Source organism: Octodon degus, unplaced genomic scaffold (genome assembly GCF_000260255.1).
Source record: "Octodon degus isolate 3935 unplaced genomic scaffold, OctDeg1.0 scaffold00055, whole genome shotgun sequence".
NCBI lineage: Eukaryota > Metazoa > Chordata > Mammalia > Rodentia > Octodontidae > Octodon > Octodon degus.
Genome location: NW_004524631.1, coordinates 10,902,904 through 10,923,589, shown reverse-complemented (window position 1 = coordinate 10,923,589; position 20,686 = coordinate 10,902,904). Strand labels below are relative to the sequence as shown.

At 37.1% G+C, this 20,686-nt stretch overlaps 1 protein-coding gene across 9 annotated transcripts; it reads left to right on the top strand.

Moving 5' to 3' along the window:
- The first annotated feature begins 2,363 nt into the window (after positions 1–2,363).
- Positions 2,364–17,571, top strand: Krbox4 (KRAB box domain containing 4). Of its 9 annotated transcripts, none has more exons than XM_023717876.1 (6): positions 2,364–2,452; positions 4,925–4,960; positions 7,918–8,044; positions 8,323–8,418; positions 14,816–14,859; positions 16,458–17,571. In XM_023717876.1, the coding sequence occupies exons 2-5, from the start codon at positions 4,946–4,948 to the stop codon at positions 14,857–14,859; spliced, it is 282 nt and encodes a 93-aa protein (XP_023573644.1). In that variant the 5' UTR covers positions 2,364–2,452; positions 4,925–4,945; the 3' UTR covers positions 16,458–17,571. The 9 variants fall into 9 exon arrangements, with proteins under 9 accessions (XP_023573644.1, XP_004633542.1, XP_023573642.1 ...); XM_004633485.2 differs by having other exon boundaries at positions 16,455–17,571; XM_023717874.1 differs by having other exon boundaries at positions 8,323–8,433.
- Positions 17,572–20,686: the final 3,115 nt, after the last annotated feature.

Here is a 20,686-nt window from a genome sequence, read left to right as displayed (position 1 = left end):
AACAAAGGAGCCAAACAGGTACCCTGGAAGAAAGATAGCATCTTTAATAAATGGTGCTGGAAATACTGGCTTTCCATATGCTAAAAATTAAATTTACACTCATATCCATAACCATGCACTAAATTGAAATTAAAAATAAGTTAAAAATCTAAATAGTAAAAAGAGAAACACTAAATATGGTGGTAGAGAGAATATGTTGAAAATGTTGGTGTAGGCAAAGATTTTTATGAACAAAATCCAAACCACAAGAAAAAATTACACAGAGTCAACTGTTGGGATCTCATCTTATTAAAATGCTTTCACATAGCAAAAGAAACCACTAACAGAGTGAAGAGAGAACACATAATGTGAGAAAACATTTTTGCCAGGTGCTGCTCAGACAAGAGTACTATAGAATAAATAAGTCAAAAAATCAGACCACTCCCCAATTCAAAGATTCAAAACAAAAATGGGCATTTGAAATAAATAGATACTTCTAAGATGAAGAAGTAAAAATGACACATAAATATATGAAATATTATTCAATATCACTGGTCATTTGATATCTCTAATTTTGAACCACCAGGCAGTCATAGAACTGGCTTCAATGTCCTATTTTGAACCTACCAATCAGTTCCCTTGAGAAGGATTGCCCATCTTCTTGCTCTTGTCCATTTTGTGATGATAATATTTAAAAACAGGAAATGTATTTGGCTAACTGGTCTAGAAGCTGAGGAGTCCAAATGCATGGCAACAGGATCTTCTCAGCACCTAGTGAAGGCCCACTTCCTGCATGGCAGATGGCAGAAGGGCAATAGAACATGAAAAAGCAAGAAAAAGACAAGGTTGAATTTTATAACAAATTCACTCTTGTGATGATGGACCAAATCCTGCAATAATGATATTAATCCATTTATGAACTGATCAATTTGGTAATGTCCTATCTCTCAACAATGTTCCATTTTAAAATCTTTCTTCTCTCTCTCTCTCTCTCTCTCTCTCTCTCTCTCTCTCTCTTTCTTTCTGTCTGTCTCTGTCTCTCTCTCCCTCTTTGATATAGGGTCTCACTACACAGTTCAGACTTATAGTGATCCCCCTGTCTCAGCCTCTCCAGCCCTGGGAGTACAAGTATGTATCACCATGCCTAGTTTTAGTGGCTAGAATGGCCTGCAGTACCAGGGATTGAATTCAGCTCCTTGAGTTTGCCAGGCAGGAGCTTAGAGTGTTGAGGTATCTCTCCAGCCAACAACGTTCCTGTGCTAGTGACCTACCTAGTGACTGTTAGGTCTGAAAAGGAGGTTATCTGGTCACCTCTCCCCTAGAAAAAAAGAAGTTGGTATTTCTAACCCTGGCTGTCATGAAAACATGCACAGGAAATATATAGTGGTCAATAATTCATTACTGTCCTGCTCAAATGAAAAGCAGCTCATTTGTTTGAGACTTATGGTCATTTTCTAAGAGATCAGTGTAGAGTTTACAGTGATGGGTTGTAACTCACTCCAAGCGCATGGAAAATGCAAGTTAAATTACTGAGGGACACGGAAACCGGAGACAGAGCCACGTTCAAGTAGAAATTAAATTTTTGATTATACGATCACCTTTCACATTTGTACCTGTGAAAAGTTCTCGGCATGTGCTATGGGTGGTACAGAAGGCACTACGGTGTACCTGGACAGGAAACGGGGTCTTCTTGTTACCAAGCAAGCATAGAGGACACACAATAGAAAACTTTCCTCAAGGCCACATTGCCACTGGCTGACAGGTTGAGGACAACAGCTCTGTTACTTTCCAAAGCATTTTCAGAAAGGCAGAAACCAGATTTTTGCCAGGGCCCCTTTATCTGCTGGAAGAGAATCAGACACCAGAGATTGTTCCTTCTTTTGGGGAGGATTCTAGTCCTGCAGCCCAACTCCAAAGGTCTTCCTTGCGCCTTCCAGCTCCAGCCAGAACCTCGGGTCAGAGGCTGAGCCCTGCCCCATTCGGTTCTGCCACTACATGCCCCACCCTAGTGCCTCAGCAGAAGCGGGTGGGGCACCACCCTCCTTTTCGAATTCCCGCGAGCGAAAGGGGAGGAGGCGTGGCTTGGGGAATGGACCACAGATGGGACAGGGGGTTTCAGTTTGCGAGCCGGCAGGGGTGGGGCCAATGAGAGTTGCGGGGAGCCTGCTTCTCTCTTGCCACCTAGTGTCACCTTCCCTGGTCTTTAATATGACGCACCGCGGAAAATTGTGTACACTCTTATCGCTCTTTCTTGCCTCAGTGCTATACTATAAAAACCAGAACCTTGGATAGAACCGTTATTGTCCACTAACAGTGGTATGTCCTCCTTTAGAGCTACTGCGCGTGCGCTGTGCAGTGAGCCCGGTACCCTCGGGTGACGGGAAGCGGAAGTGCTCGGAAGACCAAGGGGGGTGGACTCTGGTAGCTCTGGCTGCTGTTATCTGCTGCTGATCTTTGGGCCCTTGACAGAGAAGTAAGGGGAGGGGTGGTGTGGTGGGTTTTGTTGGGGGAGCTGGCCTGGCCAGGAAATCGTGGGTTGGTGCTCTCTTCGGGTCGAGTGACAGGGCCGTTGAGGGGAGTATTCAGATCGGATCTTTGAGCGGTAAATGCGTTGATACATTGAGTCTTTAAGGGACTGCTTGTCAGGCATCAGGTACAGGCCAGGCGCTAAGGCAGATTTTCACATTCATCTTCAGAATAGTCTGTCTGGTGCAGTAGTGCTGCAGTTAGCTTCATTGCAGACAGGAACCACAACAGTGGTTGACAGCAGTCCCAAATTACGTAGTTAACCAATCCAACGTATCCTTTTTCTTTTCCACACAGCCTTTATCCTTTTATAATGTACCCTATTTTTTTATCATGTCCCTTTGTTTCCTGTCTGGTCCCTTGTTATGTTCTAATCTCTGAAGGAGAAGAGAAATCGAGATTTTGTTCACTGATGTATTTCCAAATCATAGGCACATAGAAGGCACTTAACTTGTGCTAGGAGAGGACACAGCTGACCCTGTGGGTTACAGCTGCCCCATCTATGTCTCCATGTGTGCAAGTGGCACAGCAGTGTATCAGTTTGTTCTAGACCAGGGCTCCTAATACTGCAGTTTCAAGCTCAGTGGTGTTAGTTGAACTATTAACTCTTGAAACTAAAATGAAACACAATATATTTTGTTTAATAAAACCTTTAGTGTTTATTCACCTTTGCCCCACGGAGGGTAGCCTAGGGCTTGCTAATGGAATCTTCTGTGGTTATTGGTGTTTCCAGGGTAAAGTGCATGCCTGAAACCACTGCTCACCAACCAGACTGTCTACACCCTAGTTTCTTCTCTTAGCTTGAAAAGCTCCAGTTTGTAGCCACAGGAGGTCACTTCACTGGGTGGCAGATAAAGATCTGTTGCTGCAGTTGAACCAAAGTTGTCTTTCAGTCCCTTGGCTCTGGTAACAAGAGAGCTTCCCTGAGGCATGTGGGAGAAGCTTTATCCCACAGCCCAGGTCCTTGGGGCAGAGGCAGGAGGCTCAGAGGACAGCAGTCTCTCCTGTCAGCTGAGAGAGAGAGAGCAAGGCTCCCTGTTGTGGGAGAGAGAGATGAAAGTGGCAGCTATATGGAGACATGGATGGGGCAGCTGTACCCCACAGGGACAGCAAAGGCAGGATAAGGCTGCAAAGGGCCACATCCAGTTTCAGAGCACTCTGTCCTCTCCTAGCCCATGTAAGTGCACAGCATCTTCTCTTGCCATTGGTCTTTCTGGATTTGGGTCAGTCCCTTAGCATCAACATCACACCTGTCTCCAAGGCACATGCTAGATCTCCTTCTGTCCTGACCAAAGTGCAGAAAGTAGTATTTTTTGTCACAGACTTTGGAATTTCAGAGTGGTTCACAAGTTTGCTTGCATTCAGCTCTGTTCCCTCCTTTTTGATGCATTCTGCAACTGGACCTGAGGATGTTAAGCTTCATGGAGCTGAACTCTGTTGTCCTGATGCTCCTGTGGTGATTGCTGTGGTTTAAATGATTCCTCTGCTTGAAGCTTCTTGCTGAAACTTTATTTTCATAACTACAAAACAAGGAAGAATGTGTCAATCAAAGCAAATGGTGGGAAAGGAAGCAATGATGAGGTAGGGACAAGGTACTTAGAAGGTCAATGTAGAGTGGAGGGTCAGAAGGGCAAGTACAGTGGTTTCCAGCTCCACATAAAACTGATTGTGCTGGGCTGTGATTCACCTGCCTCCAACTTACCTTTCCCTCAGCTCTGCATAGTCTCCTTACCCTGAACCGCATCAAGATATCCTTATTCACAGTTTGCTGAGGGTCTTTTCACCTCAATTCAGTGTGATGATAGATGATTTTTAATCATTTTAAAGTTTTATTTTGATGGTCAGTAATATCTGTTGTCAAAAATGAAATAATAAAAATAAAAACTAAATTAAAATCACCATTCAAAGGTAACAAATGTCAACATTTTAATAAATGCTCTTATGGACTTTATATTGTACATATTGATTAAGATAAATGGGAACACACTGCTCTTACTTTTTACTACTTGCTTTTAAACATATTAAGCACTAAAAGTTCCACACCATTTTTAAAACTATGCAGCATGCTCAATTTTGTATGTGTCTTTTTTTAACAGTCCCTTCCCTTTGCTGGGCATTAGTTACTTCCAAAATTTTGAATGGTGACAATGAGCCTCTTTTCAGCTTTATGCCGAATTTCCAGGAATTGAATTCTGGAGATAGAGAAGGTGTCTTTAAACACAAGTTATACATTGGTTCAGTAGAGGAAACTGAATTCCAGTGCCAAACCTGCATGTTTGTCACAGAGTGCCAAGGGGACTGGCTGGGCTGCCGGGGCACGTTTCTTTCCCAGGGTGCAATGGTGGCTATTATAAGGCCGGTGATGATGTTCTCATGACTGTACTCACTGATCTTGACCCTCATAAATTTGTCTTTGTAGACTTCCATCCAGCAGAGCAGTATGGCAGTGTCCCAGGTGAGTTCCTGATTTACCCCCGCTGTCTTGCATTCAAGTTGATCAACTTTTGGAAATGTGTATAGCAACATTCAGTAAACCACTATCCCCTCTGTTCTTGCTGTTTTTTTCTTTTCAGCTTGTTGACTTCCTTAAGGGAGAAAGACAGACAGACAGATGGGGAGAGACAAAGAAGAAAAGATAATTTTTCACCCCTTCCTTTGGAATTTATATCTCACCTTTTCTCTTTAGATGTATTTTTAAACTTATTCTGCCATTTACCTTTCTTTACTTTCAGACTCCTTGTGTTTATTCTTACAGCTAAAATAATTAAGATTAATTAGTGCTTAATGCTTTAATGTGCATACACAAAAATAGTAGCAAAATTATCTGTTGCTCCATCCCCTGGTAACCATAGTCTTCCTTAGATATGCTCACTGTTAACACATGAAGTGTCAACAATGGTATAGATGCATTTATATAAATTTAATTAGCCAAATATATGTATATTTATGCATGGGTGTATATTCATGCATAACTGCCTTTATCCTGGCATATCCATTTTATCACCTGATTAATTGATATTCACAATGACATTCCTTGTCACTACATAAAAATTAATTTAATTCCAGTTTCTTAGTGTGGATGTATCACTTAGCTATTTGTCTATTAATGTATATGTAGGTTTTAAATTTTCTTTAAATTTTTTTTTCTTTTAATGGTATAAATAGTATCTCATGAACAACTTTCTGCCTATCTGTTCTATGCTAAGGTGTTTATGGAAGGTATACCTGGAATTTGGATTTTTGAGTCAAAGGTACCCACTCTTGAAGTTGGCCCTAAGTCTGTACTAATTAATTCTTCTATAAAAATTTTAAGACCAGATAATTTCCATATTTGAGGTCTTTAGGATAATGAAAAATGAAAAGGAATCTAATTCATTTTATGAATCCACTTAATCTGAAGTGTGATAAAAGTACTACAAAAGTGAAAATTGTTCATGAGTTTCACCTGGCTTTTTATTCCTTCAGTTTTTTCATATATATACTTTCAGAGATTGTGTGTGCTTATATATCTGTCTAGATACATGAATCCACTTTTCTTTCATCTGATATATAAGTTTATTTTTTATTTTATATTTATTTATTTATTTTTTACTGTTTAAACTACTATTTTTATTTTTTTTCTTTTCAAAGTTTTATTGATAAACAGATAGCAATGAGACAGTTTCAAATCAAATCAGAAGTACAGTTTCAACAAATAATACACTGCATATATTCTTCTTAGTGGTTAATTGCTGTACAAGATGCGGACTTGTGATCCTATTTACAAACACCATTAGAACAAATCATTCTATTCATTAAGAGAATGCAACTATATATCTATCCCAACCACTTTGAATACACAGATACAAAATGGACATTCATAGGTATACCCCATTTTTTCTAAGTTCCGTTATTGACTATTATAGGTGTGTAAACTCAGCAAAATATTCTAAAAGAGTCCAGTAGCCCATAATAGCATTGGGTCTTCTGTTTAACTGGCAATGTCAGAAATTATTGACCTGAGTCCCCCACAGTTCAACTTAACAGCATGGCTTTATTTCTTATATTTCGTCTTCATACTTTTCTACTGGATGGTTAAGACCAAGGCAAAGCAGGACCTGTGCAACAAGAGTTGTAGCTTTTTGGTCTGAGAAGGTCAGTGAAATGCCCTCAGGATTTATCCTGAGATCCTGTACCTCAGATTGTTGAACCTTTGTCAGTGCAGCCATGTGGATGAGTCACGGCCATTGCTTGGCCAATGTGCTCTCTGTGAAAGCCTGGTATATAAGTTTATAAATGAGGTTATTTTTTTCCTTTTATTAGATTGAAGCTTTTTGAGTTTAGGAGATGTATTTCTTATTTTTCTCATTTTTTTAGTTGTTTTGAGACAGGGTCTAGCTTTATAGTTTAGGCTGGCTTTGAACTCACTATGTAGAACAAAATGCTTTGAACTCATGGCAATCCTCCTGCCTCAGCTTTGCAAGTGCTGAAATAACAGACATTTGTCACCATACCTCACAATTTCTTATTAATCTCTATATCCATAGGATTTATCAGTCTTGTTTGTATTCAATGAATATGTGTTGAATGAATCAATTTCAGTAATATTTCTGGCACTATTTCTCCTATAAAGTTTCAAATAATTTTAGTTATATATTGTCTCTTCATTAGTGCTCCCCACCACACCACAGCATTGCTTTTTGTGGTTTCACTTACCCACATTCAACTGTGATCTGAAAATATTACATGAAAAATATCAGAAATGAGCATAAATTTTTACTTTATTTACTTTGTTATTACTTTATTTTGATTAATTCAATGAAATCTTGCACTATCCTGCCTCATCATGCCAGGATGCCAGTTATTCCTTTATACACTGTGTCCACAAGGTATATGTTACCCACTCATTAGCCACTTAGTAGCTCTTTGATTTATCAGATCAACTTTCAAAGTACTATAGTGTTTGTGTTCATGTAACCTTTATGTATTAATATAACATTACATCACAATGCCTATACTATTCACCTCATTTTATCTCATATAATCACTATATTATCCCATGATCACTGGATTTAGGCATATACTGGGGTTTTTGAATGTATCCCTTGCAGATAATGGGAGTTACTATGTTAAAATATGTCTAGTGAAAGACACTGACGTGTGTAGCTTTTTAAAAAAGTGGGCAGTAAGGCCAGGTCACCTGGAATTAATGCCTGTTTACAAGCTGTGTGACATGGGATACTTAGAGTACACTCTGAAGTCTTCATATTACTCATCTATCAAGTTTGTACTAGGGGGGTGGTGAGGCTCTAATTATTTAGCACACATAAAGGACTTGGAACAGCTCAGAATAAGCCCTCAGTGTGTGGGGGATGTCATGTCCTATTCCCCTGGGCTGATCCCTTTGTGCTGAAGAGGAATGTGCTATTACAGGAATCACTGAGCTTCAGAGATGTGTTTGTGGACTTCACCCTAGAGGAGTGGCAGCAGCTGGACTCTGCTCAGAAGAACCTCTACAGGGATGTCATGCTTGAGAACTACAGCCACCTGGTGTCTGTGGGTGAGGGACTGCTACACGGAGTGATGTATAATGCCCCCACTTACGTCTCAGCACTTGCTGCAAGTACAGAGGTGTTGACATCTCAGTTGGGACAAAAGGCTCACTGTCCTAGTCCATTTGGATGCTGGGCAAGCTATTTGCTCTATCACCTTCTAGGTGAATGGCTGTGTGCAGGAGGCAGTCACTGTGGCTGTCCTGTCTTTAGCCTGTGGGGGTGGGCTTTGGTCTGGAGAGCCTCCAGCACTAATAACAAATGACTCTGTTATTTTCCCTGGCAGGGTATCTAGTTGCCCAGTCAGATGCGATCTTCAGCTTGGGACAAGGAGAAGAGGCCTGGGGGGCAGACAGAGGAACCCAGATAAGGAGCTGTCCAGGTGAGCACACACCAGGTGAGTTGTGCAGGGATGCAGAACCTGATTGTTGATGGGACTTGGCCTCTGGGATGTTCATAGGAGCTCTCCTTGGCACGCAGACATGTGGACATGACTCTGGCCCAGTGAACAAGCTGTTGTCATAGCTAAATGAGGCTACTACCTGCCAGTCTTTTCTAGTCTTTGTGTTCTTCACCTGCTGTCCAGAATGACTTTGTTGTGAGCGCCCATCTCTGCCTTCAGTTTGTTAGTGACAAGTGCCAATCTCTTCTCATTCCTTTTCCCTCCTTTCTGGGAGTTTTGAGGGATTTTTCCCTTTCTTGGGTGTTGGTATTTTCTCAGTGAGAAGTTGGGAGATGTTTTGAACCTTGGGAAAATTATTCTGCCTGATTTATTGCAGTTGCTGTGGACAAGGAAGCTTTGCTAGTGACCTTTAACTTTGCCAGGCCAGGTATGCAGTATGCTCTCTTCTACCCTTGCCTGGAGGCCAAACACTAAACTTTTACATAGTGTCTGTTTTCTTTTTTCCTTTTCAGATTCTTGCAGATCTGACTTAGACTGCCTGTTAACAGATTCTCCCTCTTATTGGTGCTTCCTCCCACTCAATTTTTGTTTTCTGTGTCATCTATCTATTTATTTTTTTATAATAGAAATAAACTTGAGAGGCTGTTACTCCTGGGTGAAATACTTTAGTGATCCATTTCAGTCCTGGGGAGAGCTGTTTTGGTTGATTGATTATTTTTGCTCTGGGGTAGTTATAGAGAACCAGAAACTGCATAATCTTTGGTCTTCTCTTTCTCTCCCATCTGTGGGGCCCCCACCATGGGCCCATCCCAAAGAAGTCTGTTGAAACAGACTTACTCTTCAGTGTGTGGCTTGTGGGCCAGCAGCCTGGGTATTGGACACAGGGCTCTTATGTGGAATTGTAGAGTTTGCTGAATTAGACTCTTCATTTCAACAAGCTCCTATGGAATCCCTAAGCTGAGGAAAGTTGAGAAGCCTTGCTTGTTAAACATACGTCTCAGTATCAGTTGTTATTAGCTGTGGCCCTACAGATATACCGGTAACTCTCCAGCTGGATTCTTGAGAGCCCAGCATCCACTCTAGAGCCTCTTGGGCTGGGCTGAGGGACTCCTGATGCTCTGCAGCTTCTCCTGGGTGTGTTTTCTTTCAGCTTTAATATCCTCCTTCTGGCACAGTGAAGTCCCATATCTGCTGCTGGTAGAAATGCCTACGATTTCTGATATGCTGATGGCACACTTATATCCAGCGATACCTGGAATTATAATGATTGTGCATATGGTTCTCATTCTAGTGGTATTCTGAAAGGGATGAAAAGTATACTGAGACCATACTGGATGTCTCCTGAATCCTAATGCCCTTACTTTCAAAGCTACATTCTATTAAAATGTAGTGGCATACATGCTCAGCCCCAGAATAAAAAATAGTATAGGATGAAAACTAATCCAAGAGGTGTTCTCAGCTACACTTTCCAAGGGCAATCTCTTCTTAAACTTTCTACAGTATTTGCAGTTCTGGTGAGTACTACCATGGGCTTTAAAAAGTCTTTATAACTCCGTGTTTTGAATTTTCAGTATAATCTACCTATTATGAAGAATAGAGATTTGGCTCACTTTTTGACCATCTGCTCCTCAGCTTTTCATATTTGTTAAAATCTTTTTATTTCCTTTATTGGCTATATATTTAATATAGCCTCTATTTTTTTTTCTTTGTGGTAACTTAAAGTCTAGCTAAGTTCCCATAGTTATTTTCACTACCTAGAACATGAATCTGTAGAGATCAAAGCATGTCATGTTCTAACTTACGCTACCTCTAGGACTTTTGGAAGACATAGAATAAATACTGCATTGATTGTTTTGGACTTGGAGAGAGGAAGGAGGTTTGTTATTCATCCACATATGAATGGCTAAGAGCATGACCCTTGGAACCACATAACCTGCATTCAAATTCCGGCCACTTCTCTCACTAGCTGTCATGTGAATACATTACTGTGTTTCTCTTCATCTGTTATAGAATGAAGCTAATCATAAAACTTAGTGCTTATGAGAAGTTAATGAGTTTTAGCATGTAAAACACCTAAAAGGGTACCTGACATAAAGAAAATTCTCAGGAAGTTGTGTTTTTGATATGCACATACAGGTTTTTTAAAAATGTAGTGATTGTTAACCAGGAGATATATTATCTGTATAACTTTCAAATATTCATGGGTGAACCCTGCTCTCTAGAAATTGTTTCTCAAAGTCTTGTAGGGGCCAGGTTATGTGTATTTTGCATCACATTCTAGAAAGGATCATGCCCATGCCAAATTAATATACTTTGCTTGAAATATCTAGAGAGAGGTATTCCAAAGAAATGGGAGGCACTGCAAGACCATCATCCAGGAGCATGGGAGGATAGGAGCATGGGAACTGTCTTAGACAACACCCTGAACTCCTAGGGTAGAACCAGAAAGCAACTTTAATTTCTGTCCCATTGCTGCATACATAAATCTCTTTCATTGACTGTGATTTTCCCCATCTGTGATTGAACTCTGGCACTTGCCCGGTCATTCTGAGACAATAACAGGCTTCTAGGGACCACCTCATCTCATGAGGAACCTCACTGTAGTAATGAGAACTGTCCAACATTAGTAGTGCATATCTGAAACTTACTGAAAGGTTGTTGATCTTTCTACAGAAAGATCTTTTGCCTTATTTGTTGTTTCTCTTCTGTTCTGTTGATTTCTCCTTTTATTTTCTCTTTCCTACTAGCTTGGATTTATATTTCAATTACTTACCTAGCTTTTTTTTCAACGTTTTATTATGAAAAGAGAACAAACTTTAAAAGTAACAGATTGAAGATTCATATAGCTCCACCTAGAGTCAACAAGGAACATTTCACTTATATTTCTATATGTATTATCTGCCAATTGATGTCATTCTGTCAATTCACCTTAAGTTTTTTGCAGAGTACACTTTAATTTGCAAATCAGCACTCATCATCCCTTATACCTCCACAGGCATATCATTAAGACTTCAGTGTTTATTAGCATTTTATTTATTATTAGCACATATGAGGAATTTTGGCACATGCATTCTTTGGTTATATGTGTGCTTATACTGTAGCATAATTACTTTTCTTTATCATATATATGCTGATGTTATTGTGTTGCCTTTTTAAAATGAGATTTATTGAGGTATAATGCACATACCATGAAGTTCACACTTCTCAGGTTCATGTAACCATAACCACAGTCAAAATATTAAACATTTTCATATCTCTGCAAACCTCTTTCTTTTTATAATTAAATATCTCTTACCATCCCAAGTATCATGTCTCTTCCTTTTTCTTGAGTGACAAATAAATGAGTCATCAATGACTTATTCCACTTAATGCTTTTTAAGTTCATCCATGTTGTGGCATGTGTAAGCCCTTTGTTCCTTTTTTATCTGAGTAGTGTTCCAGTTTGTTTATCAATGGACCAGTTAAAGCACAGTTGATTTGTTCCTGCTTTTGGTTATTTTAAATGAAGCTTGTACAGGTACTGTATTTGTATGGACCTATGTTTTCATATATTTTGGGTAACTATCTAGACTGGGATTGCTTGTTCCAATGGTAAGCATATGTTTAACTTTGTAAGACATTGCCAAACTATTTTCCAATGTGGTTGTACTATTTTATTTTTTCACCAACAGCACATTTTTATAGTATGGGCATAAGAGGATTGCATTGTGATTCAGATTTCCAGCTTTGTAAAAATTTGTGATTGTGAGCATGTTTTCATGTGCTAATTTGTTATCTGTATATATTCTGTGGTTAATTATCTGTTATGATCTTTGTTATTAAATTGTGAGAGTTCTTCATATACTCTCCATATAAGTCCTTAGCAGCTGTGTGTTTTCTAACTATTCCTGGGCTATGGCTTATTTTCAAATTGAGAAATCTTGTTTTTATTTTTGATGAAATTAAGTTTATCAAGTTTTTCTTTGATGCTTATACATTTTGTGTCCTGTGTAGCAAATCTCTAACCAGGATAACAAAAAATTCTTTCATGTTTCCTTCCAGGAGAGCTATAATTTTAGTTCTTACAGAGTTAAGTCTATGACTGATAGAGTTATTTTTATATCTGGTATGAGGTAAGGATCAGTATTCCTTTATATCATTTTTTGTATATGCATTACCATTTGCGCCAGTAACATTTTTGAAAAGGATATTGTTAATTAATTTACTTTGGAATCCATTTTGAAGATAATTTGAACTCATGTCAATCTGTGTGTCAGTACCACACTGTCTTAATTACTGCACCCTTTTAATTAAGTGCTTACATTTAATAAGTCTTCTAATTTTGTTTTTCTTTTCATAATATTTTGGCTATTTACATCCTTAGTATTTCATATAAGTTTTAGAATCAACTTTACAACTTTTGCAAAAATCTGTAAAGGATTTTGTTTGAGATTGCATTGAATCTGTGGATCATTGATGTGCTAATAATATTGTCTTCTAATTTTATTTGTATATATTTCCACTTAGGTCTTTTATTTTACTTTATTTTTTTGGTACCAGGGATCAAACTCAGGACCTTTCACTTGCCATGCAGGCACTTCAACTGCTGAGCTATATCCCCAGCCCCTATTTAGGTCTTTTAAATTCTATATCAGTAATAATTTGCAGTTTTGAATGGACAGGTCTTACAATATTTTAATCTAGCTTTATGTTATATATTCTTGTAATATAAATTGTGTGTATACACATACATATTAAATTTCAGTTTCACATTGGTTAATTCAGCTTTTTGGACATATAATTGATTTTTCTATATTGCTTTTATATCTTGGGGCCTTTCCTAGCTCACATAATAGGACTAGTAGCTATTTTATAGATGACTTGTATTATTTTTACATAATCATGTAATTATGAATAAGAACAGTTTATTTCTAATCTAGATGCCCTTGCTTCTTTTTTTTTTCCTTATTGTACTTTCTAGTATCTTCAATGTAATGTTGACAAGGAGTAAGGAGGGAGACATACTTGACTCTATCCTAATCTTAGGATAAAAGCATTCATGTTCTTACCATTGAGAAAATTTTACTTGTAGATTTTTTCATAGATGACCTGTTAAAGGTTGAGGATGTTTCCTTCCATTCCTGGCTTTCTGAGAGTTTTTATCCTGAATGAATGTCACACATGCTTTTTATGGGTCAGTTGATATGATTGTTTTTTTTTTCTTTAGACTACTGCATTTTGTGTAATTATTAACATTGAACTTAGGCCTATTAGTATTTCTTTTCTTTTTATGCTCCTTTTTCTTTTTAAAAAATTATTCTGCTTCCCCATTATTCTTCTCTTTGGAATATTTTGCTGTTTTTTAAACTTACCTTTTTTACTTTTATGTAATTATATGTTTTCATGTACTTGTCAAAAATACTATAGAGACCTTGAGTACTCGACCCAGTTTTCTACAGTGGTGACATCTTGAAATATAGTAAAAATCACAGCAAGGGAATTTACATTGATAAAGTCAAGATACACAACACATTTCCATCACCCTTCTATTGTCATTTATAACCATATCCATTCCCTCCTACTTCAATTCTTCCTTAAACTCTGGCAACTACTAATTTGTTCTCCATTTCTATAATGCCATTTCAAGACTATTATATGACGGGGTCAAACAGTGTAAAACTATGGGTTTGGATCTTTTCACTCAGCATAATTCTCTAAGCATAATTCTCTGGAGATTCATCCTGTTGTGCATATAAATAGTTTCTTCCTTTTAGTCACTGAACAGCAATTCACCAAATAGTGTGCCACACTTTGTTTAACCATTCATACTTTGAAGGACATTCCTGTTTTCAACTTTGTCGATTTCCATTCTCACTTTTCAATATAAAACTCTTTGATCTTTCTTCATTTCTAATGTAATACATTCAGTTCTGTAAATGTCCCTCCAAACACTGTTTTCACTATGTCCCACAATTTTATGACATATTTTCATTTTGTTCAAAATATTGTGAAAGTTCCTTTAAGACTTATTTAGAAGTAAGTATATCTGTAAATTTCCAGATGTTTGGGGTTTTACAAGTGTCTTTGTCTGACAGATTTCTGACTTAATACCGTTATTGTACATAATATGATTTCTTACAAGTTTGTTACAATTTGTTTATGATCCAGAATGTGGCTTATCTTAGTGAATGTTTTATATGTACTTGAAAAGAATGTGTATTTTGCTGTTGTTGGATGCAGTTTTTTAATTAATGCCAATTAGACGGAGTTGGCTGATAGTGCTATTCACCTTATCTATATCCTTGTTGGTTTTCTGTCTACTTGTTCAATCAATTATTGAGAGAAAGAGTGTTGAAGTCTCCAACAATAATTGTGGATTTGTCTGTTTCTCTTTCAGATGTATCCATTTTTGCCTCATGTATTTTGAAGTGCTGTTATTAGGTACATACACTTTTAGGATTGTTATTGCCTCTTGGAGAATTGACCATTTTATCATTTTGTAATGTCGTTCTTTGTTCCAGAAAATCTTTCTTGTTCTTAAGTCATTGTCTGAAATTAATGTAGTTGTTTCAGCTTTCTTTTCACAAGGATTTCATGGGTATATATCCATCCCTTTACATTTTTTAAATTAATAGACTTTTTAACAATAGTTTTAGATTGATAGAAGAGTAGACCAGTTAGTATAAAAAATTTCCTTATACCCATCTCTTTCCCTCTCCATGTTTTCCCTAGTAATAACATCTTACACTAGTATAGTATACTTGTTATAATATATGTGTGAATGTTGATGCATTACTATTAACTAAAGTCCATATTTTACATTAAGGTTTAATCTTTGTGTTGTTTAGTTTTATGGATTTCAACAAATGCATAAAAATCCACTATTACCATGTCATACAGAATAATTTTTCTGCCTTTAAGTCCCTTGTGCTTCCCCTTTCATCCTTTCTCCCCTTCCTCCCAGCAAGCACTGCTCTTTTTGCTATCTCTAAAGGGTTACCTTTCCCAGAATGTCATGTAGTTAACATCATACAGAATATAGCCTTTTTAGACTGGCTTCTTTCAGACAGCAATATACATTTAAGTTTCTTCCATGTCTATCCATGGCTTTATAGTATATTTCTTTTTATTGCTAAATAATATTGCGTTGTATGGATGTACTGCTTTCTTTATCCATTCATCTATGGAGGCACATCTGGCATCATAGTTAACTTCCAGTTTGGGGCCATTATGAATAAAGCCACTATAAACATCCATGCGTAGACTTTTCTGTGGACATAAGTTTTCAACTCATTGTGGTTCATTTCCTTTTGAAATTTATAATTTTGACTGTGAACTCCTTTTCAGTGAGAGTTCTTTTCCATAGAAATTCTGTGTACCATAAGCTATAAAAGCATCACTGCCGAACTGTTTAGAGAGGGAGGTCCACTGATTTCACTAATGCAGGACCATTTTTAGGTGAATGTAGCAACTCAGGAGGTTTTGGATATTTCAAATGTGCATTGGAAATGTACTCCCACATGTTATAAGACTAGGGTTCTGATTTCTTAAGTAGCTCCTGATTCTTATTACCATTTTTATTAGCTAGTGGGTGTCATCTTTCTAATTCCTATGTTACAAAAAGAAATGGTCTTTGTGATTTTCAGTTTTGAAACTGTTAGCTCAGTTCACTGCACATTTGTAACCTATAGTCTGGAATTCACTCCACATTCATTGTAAGAGCATTAGTATTTCAACTGCAAAGTCATATAGAGTCAGTTTTTATTTACCATTTCAGTTTAAATTTCTTCTTCATTTTTGTCACATAATACATTTATTTTCTTGTTTTGAGCTGGACTGCATATTACATTTTTTTAACTTGGGTTGCCATTTGTTTGCATTTGCAGTCAGAAAGATAGGGGTGGTAGGACATGGAGAGGATCCATCCATATCAGCTTCAGTCATGTTGATAGGAATTCACCACAGGACATTTAGTACTTAATGTTATAATATAGTACAAAGACTTACAAGTTTGATGATTCATATCTTTTCCCTAGAAGTCTGGCAAGTTGATGGGTGGATAGATAACTACAAAGAAAGCCGAGACAACCCCCTATGACAAGCTGCATTCAGAGACAAGGAAATAATGAAAGATTAAAGGGGCCAAGAATATAGAACATGCAGAAAAATCATATATGTGAGCACAGACTTTGTTTCTATAAGACAAAGACTTTCTAAATATTATTCATGGAGAAAGTGTTCAACGTAATTTAAGCTTTCTTAGTTAAAAGCTATGTAAGAAAGATAATGGGTGTAAGTCATACTGGAAATTACGTCTTTGTTCTAAACTTGATAAAGCCAAACCTGCAGAGAAATTCTTTGAAACCAGTCAACAAGGAAAATTCTCCACCATAAGCAAGCCTGTAATAAAAGGTTGAATATTCAAGCTGGGGATAAGCTCCATGAATGTGGAAAAATATCCAGAAAGCACACCTTGTTGTACACAAGAGAACTCACACTGGAAAGAAGCTTTATGAAAACTGTGAAGTGCAAAAGCCTTCATCCAAAAGTCAACCCTCATATGCATAAAATTCAAAAGCCCTATGAGTGCAATTGATGTGGGAAAACCTTCATTCAGAAGGCACCACTCATTAAACATTAGCAGATTCATACGGGGAGGAAATTTTATGGAAGTAATGAATGTGAAGATTTTTTCAGTGTGAAATCAGCTCTTACTGTACAACACAGAACTTCCACAGGAAAGAAGTCCTATGAAAACAGAGATTTGCAAAACCTTCAGGAGAAGACCACTCTCGTTGAAAATTCAAGAAGTCATTTAGGAGATAAGATGCAAAACCCATGAGTAAACCTTTAAGTGGGATAAATATCCATTAGTTTTATGTTGTCATACTCTGTATCCAGAAATTCATTCAAAATAATTTTTCAAATCTTGAATCAGCTTTTATGAAGTTGCTTATCCTCTGTTAAATTTAGGAATGCTCAATGGTATAATATTCAAAACATGGAATGAACATGATAAATTCTTCACTTAAAAGTTGTAAATATTGTTCATCAAAGAATTTATGAAGGGTCAAAATTATGAATTAGGGCTGGGGAGATAGCTCAGTGGTCTAAACACCTGCCTGGCATGCGTAAGGGCCCGAATTTGATCCCTAGTACTGCATGCCATACCACCCTGGAACCACAGGCATGTTGAGCCAGCCACCAAAACCAGGTGTGGTAGCACATGCCTGTGATCCCACTGCTGGGGAGGCTGAGACAGGAGGATCACTATGAGTCTGAGCTGCATAGTGAGACCCTGTATGAAATACATAAAGGATTTAAAATTTAAAAAATCAGTAAAAATTTGTAAAGCCTTTGGAAAGAAATTTAGTGACATTTTATATCAGCACTTATGTTTAGGAGACTCAATTTAGACTCAAGTTGGAGAGACCAGTTTTTCTAGATATAAGGAAGATCATATCCCAGATGTGGCATACATTTTCTAGAAAAGATCATGATTTTATTACATAAAAATTATACATTAGAAACATTTTCTTTGCCGAATATGTTATAAAGCTTTTAAAAGTATAAATATACCAGAAAGAGGAAAAACATAACCCTTGCCAGGTCAGCGTAACAGATTATCCTGTAGTAGAGAATCCATAAATAGATGAATTTGAGAGAGGATGAGTAAGCAGGACCTCCTCCCAATACAGAAAACTCAAGCAGAAGATCTTACACATGTATTTTTATCTATCACTGCAAATGTACAAATATAGACAAAAGTTATATACTTTTGGGATGCTTTGTTTGAAACGATCTGAATTGTGCTTTAAGTAATTTATGATAGGGCAATAGGTTCAAGGTTTAGCAAAGATCCTATAAGAACAATGTTAATTGGAACATTTATAAGCAATTTGAATATCCAGTGGTATGTGATTCATCATACATTCATAATTTAGAACAATATCCTGGCAATAATCATGAGAATTTTGGAAATGTTCAAGAAAAGACAGAATTGTGCTTTATGATCTGTGTGATAAAATTTGATATGAGGGATATGCACCATTGTGCTTATTAGTATCTCTGGGTTGTGAAGATATAAATAAATTTTTATTAGTAAAATTATATACATATAATTTATTCCACTTATATTTATTTTAACTGTTTATCTTCACGTGTATCTATGTAGAGACATGCATAGGAAAAAGCTAGGAAAAAATCCTATTAAGAGTGGTTATATATGTATGTTGGAATTACTGGGTTTTTTTCTGTCTTTTTGAGACAGGGTTTCACAATTCAGTTTAAGCTGGTCTTGAACTCACTTTGTAGCCCAAACTGGCCTCAAAATTGGAATGATGCTCATGCCTCAGCCTCCCAAGTGCTGGGATTACAGGCAGTGCTATCATACTTGGCTGGATTTATTGGTTTTAAAATTTGATAATCTCAAATTTCCAGAAAGTACCAAATGTTATTTAAAATACCTTTTTCTAGGTTTTTAATTTTTCTTTGTGTCTACCCATTTTTCTATTCTGATCTATTTTTAATATATGACACACTCCTTTCTATTCTGTACTAGCCATCTCACTTTGACATAGTACTTTTCCTTGTGGTTATCTGATCTCATTACTAGAATATTTCATACACGTTTGATAGTGGAAATCTTATGATTTAGTACAATGATGTTCTAGTGAAAATTAAAATATCTTCATACTTTTATACTTCATTCTCAGCAAATCCTGTTACTAAAGTATAAGCTAGTAAATTTTACATATAAGTAGCACTGCAGTGAGTCATTAATGGTCCCACAGGCAATAGAAGCAAACATGGAAATCGAAACCTCTAGAAGTAATTGTTCGTTTGTTTGTTTTAGAAGTAATTGTTGAGTACTTGTTTTTTCTTTCCTCTTTTATCCTTTTTTTTTCTTGCCCCCAAGTTCTTAAAATGAAGTGTGGTTGTTTACGTAAGTAAAGGCTTTTCAACTTATAAAAGCATTACTTTGATGAATTCCTCTGATTCTCATGGCGACATTATTAAGTATGGAGAAAAGTGATAGTGTCTTCTCCAACTACGCAAGTATCCTGATATTTAACAGTTGAAACAAAATAATAAGGAGCTTGTTTACTTAAAACTCAAACTGTAAGTAGTGTAACAGGCATTAGATTCACATTCCATAGTTCCTCCATGAATCCAATTTGTGTGCTGTTCCATAAGGTCCCTCATTCCTTCAGACCTTAGTGGAGAAGAGGAGAGATCTATGTTACTTCATACCTCTCATTATTGTCTTGGATTTAAATGTTTAATAGGAAAGTAATGGGCAGACAGACTTATATGTCCATGTACATTGTAGTTGGTTTTCCAGTCCAGAAATTATGTTGCAACAACTAGAGGATAGGGAAAGACACATTGAAAAAATACTTTAAAATGTAACAGGTGTGGAAACAGTGAGGTCCGGATGAATTAAGATTCCAAAAAGTGAAGTGCCTTGTCTACATGAGCTGACAACTGCTGTCCATGATCTTTTCTTGGAGGATTTACTGATTCTAAGTGTGAGCTAACAATGGGGTTTGGTCCAGGCTGCTAGACTTTACAAGAGGAAATAAATTGAGAATAGCTTTTGGAATTTATATAGGGCTGTCTATCTTAGAAACGAAAGAGCTTCAAGAACATGACTAGTTTTGTGCAAAGGACATTTTCTGTCTTATGATGGTATTAGTAGGTAAGGACACCAGGCCAGAAAAACAAAGTGAACACTTCTTCAGTCTCATTGTACTTTAGAAACAGCCCCAGTAGAAGCCCCCTGCCATGATCATGGAGAAAGAGGCTAAAGAGCTCTCAACTCAAAACCTATGGGGAAGAGTACTAAATATTAAGCAGTTTTCCAGGTCTGAAGAGACAGAGACCTACCAGGTTCTCAAGCAAAAGTATAGGAATAAAAACCTGAGGAACCACGATGATTAAGAGCTGAATTGTTTTAATACTGCAAACTAACCCTCATTGGTTTGAGGTAATTAGTTCCTAACTTTATGTGTTATAGAAGAAAAGTTAAGCCCAGTCACCTACAGCCTCTACACTTTTTAAATACAGAATGTCTCATACCAAAAAGATTACTAGATGTGAGAAAAGGTGGAGATATGCAGCTATGACAGAAAACAAGTTGTGGTAGGTAGAGTTATAAGAATGATCTTCAAGGATCGTCTTTATACAATCCCATCTATTCTCTGTGTGAGGACCTGTGAATATCTTACCACTTTTGTGATTGTTATATTACATTGCCAAAGGGAAG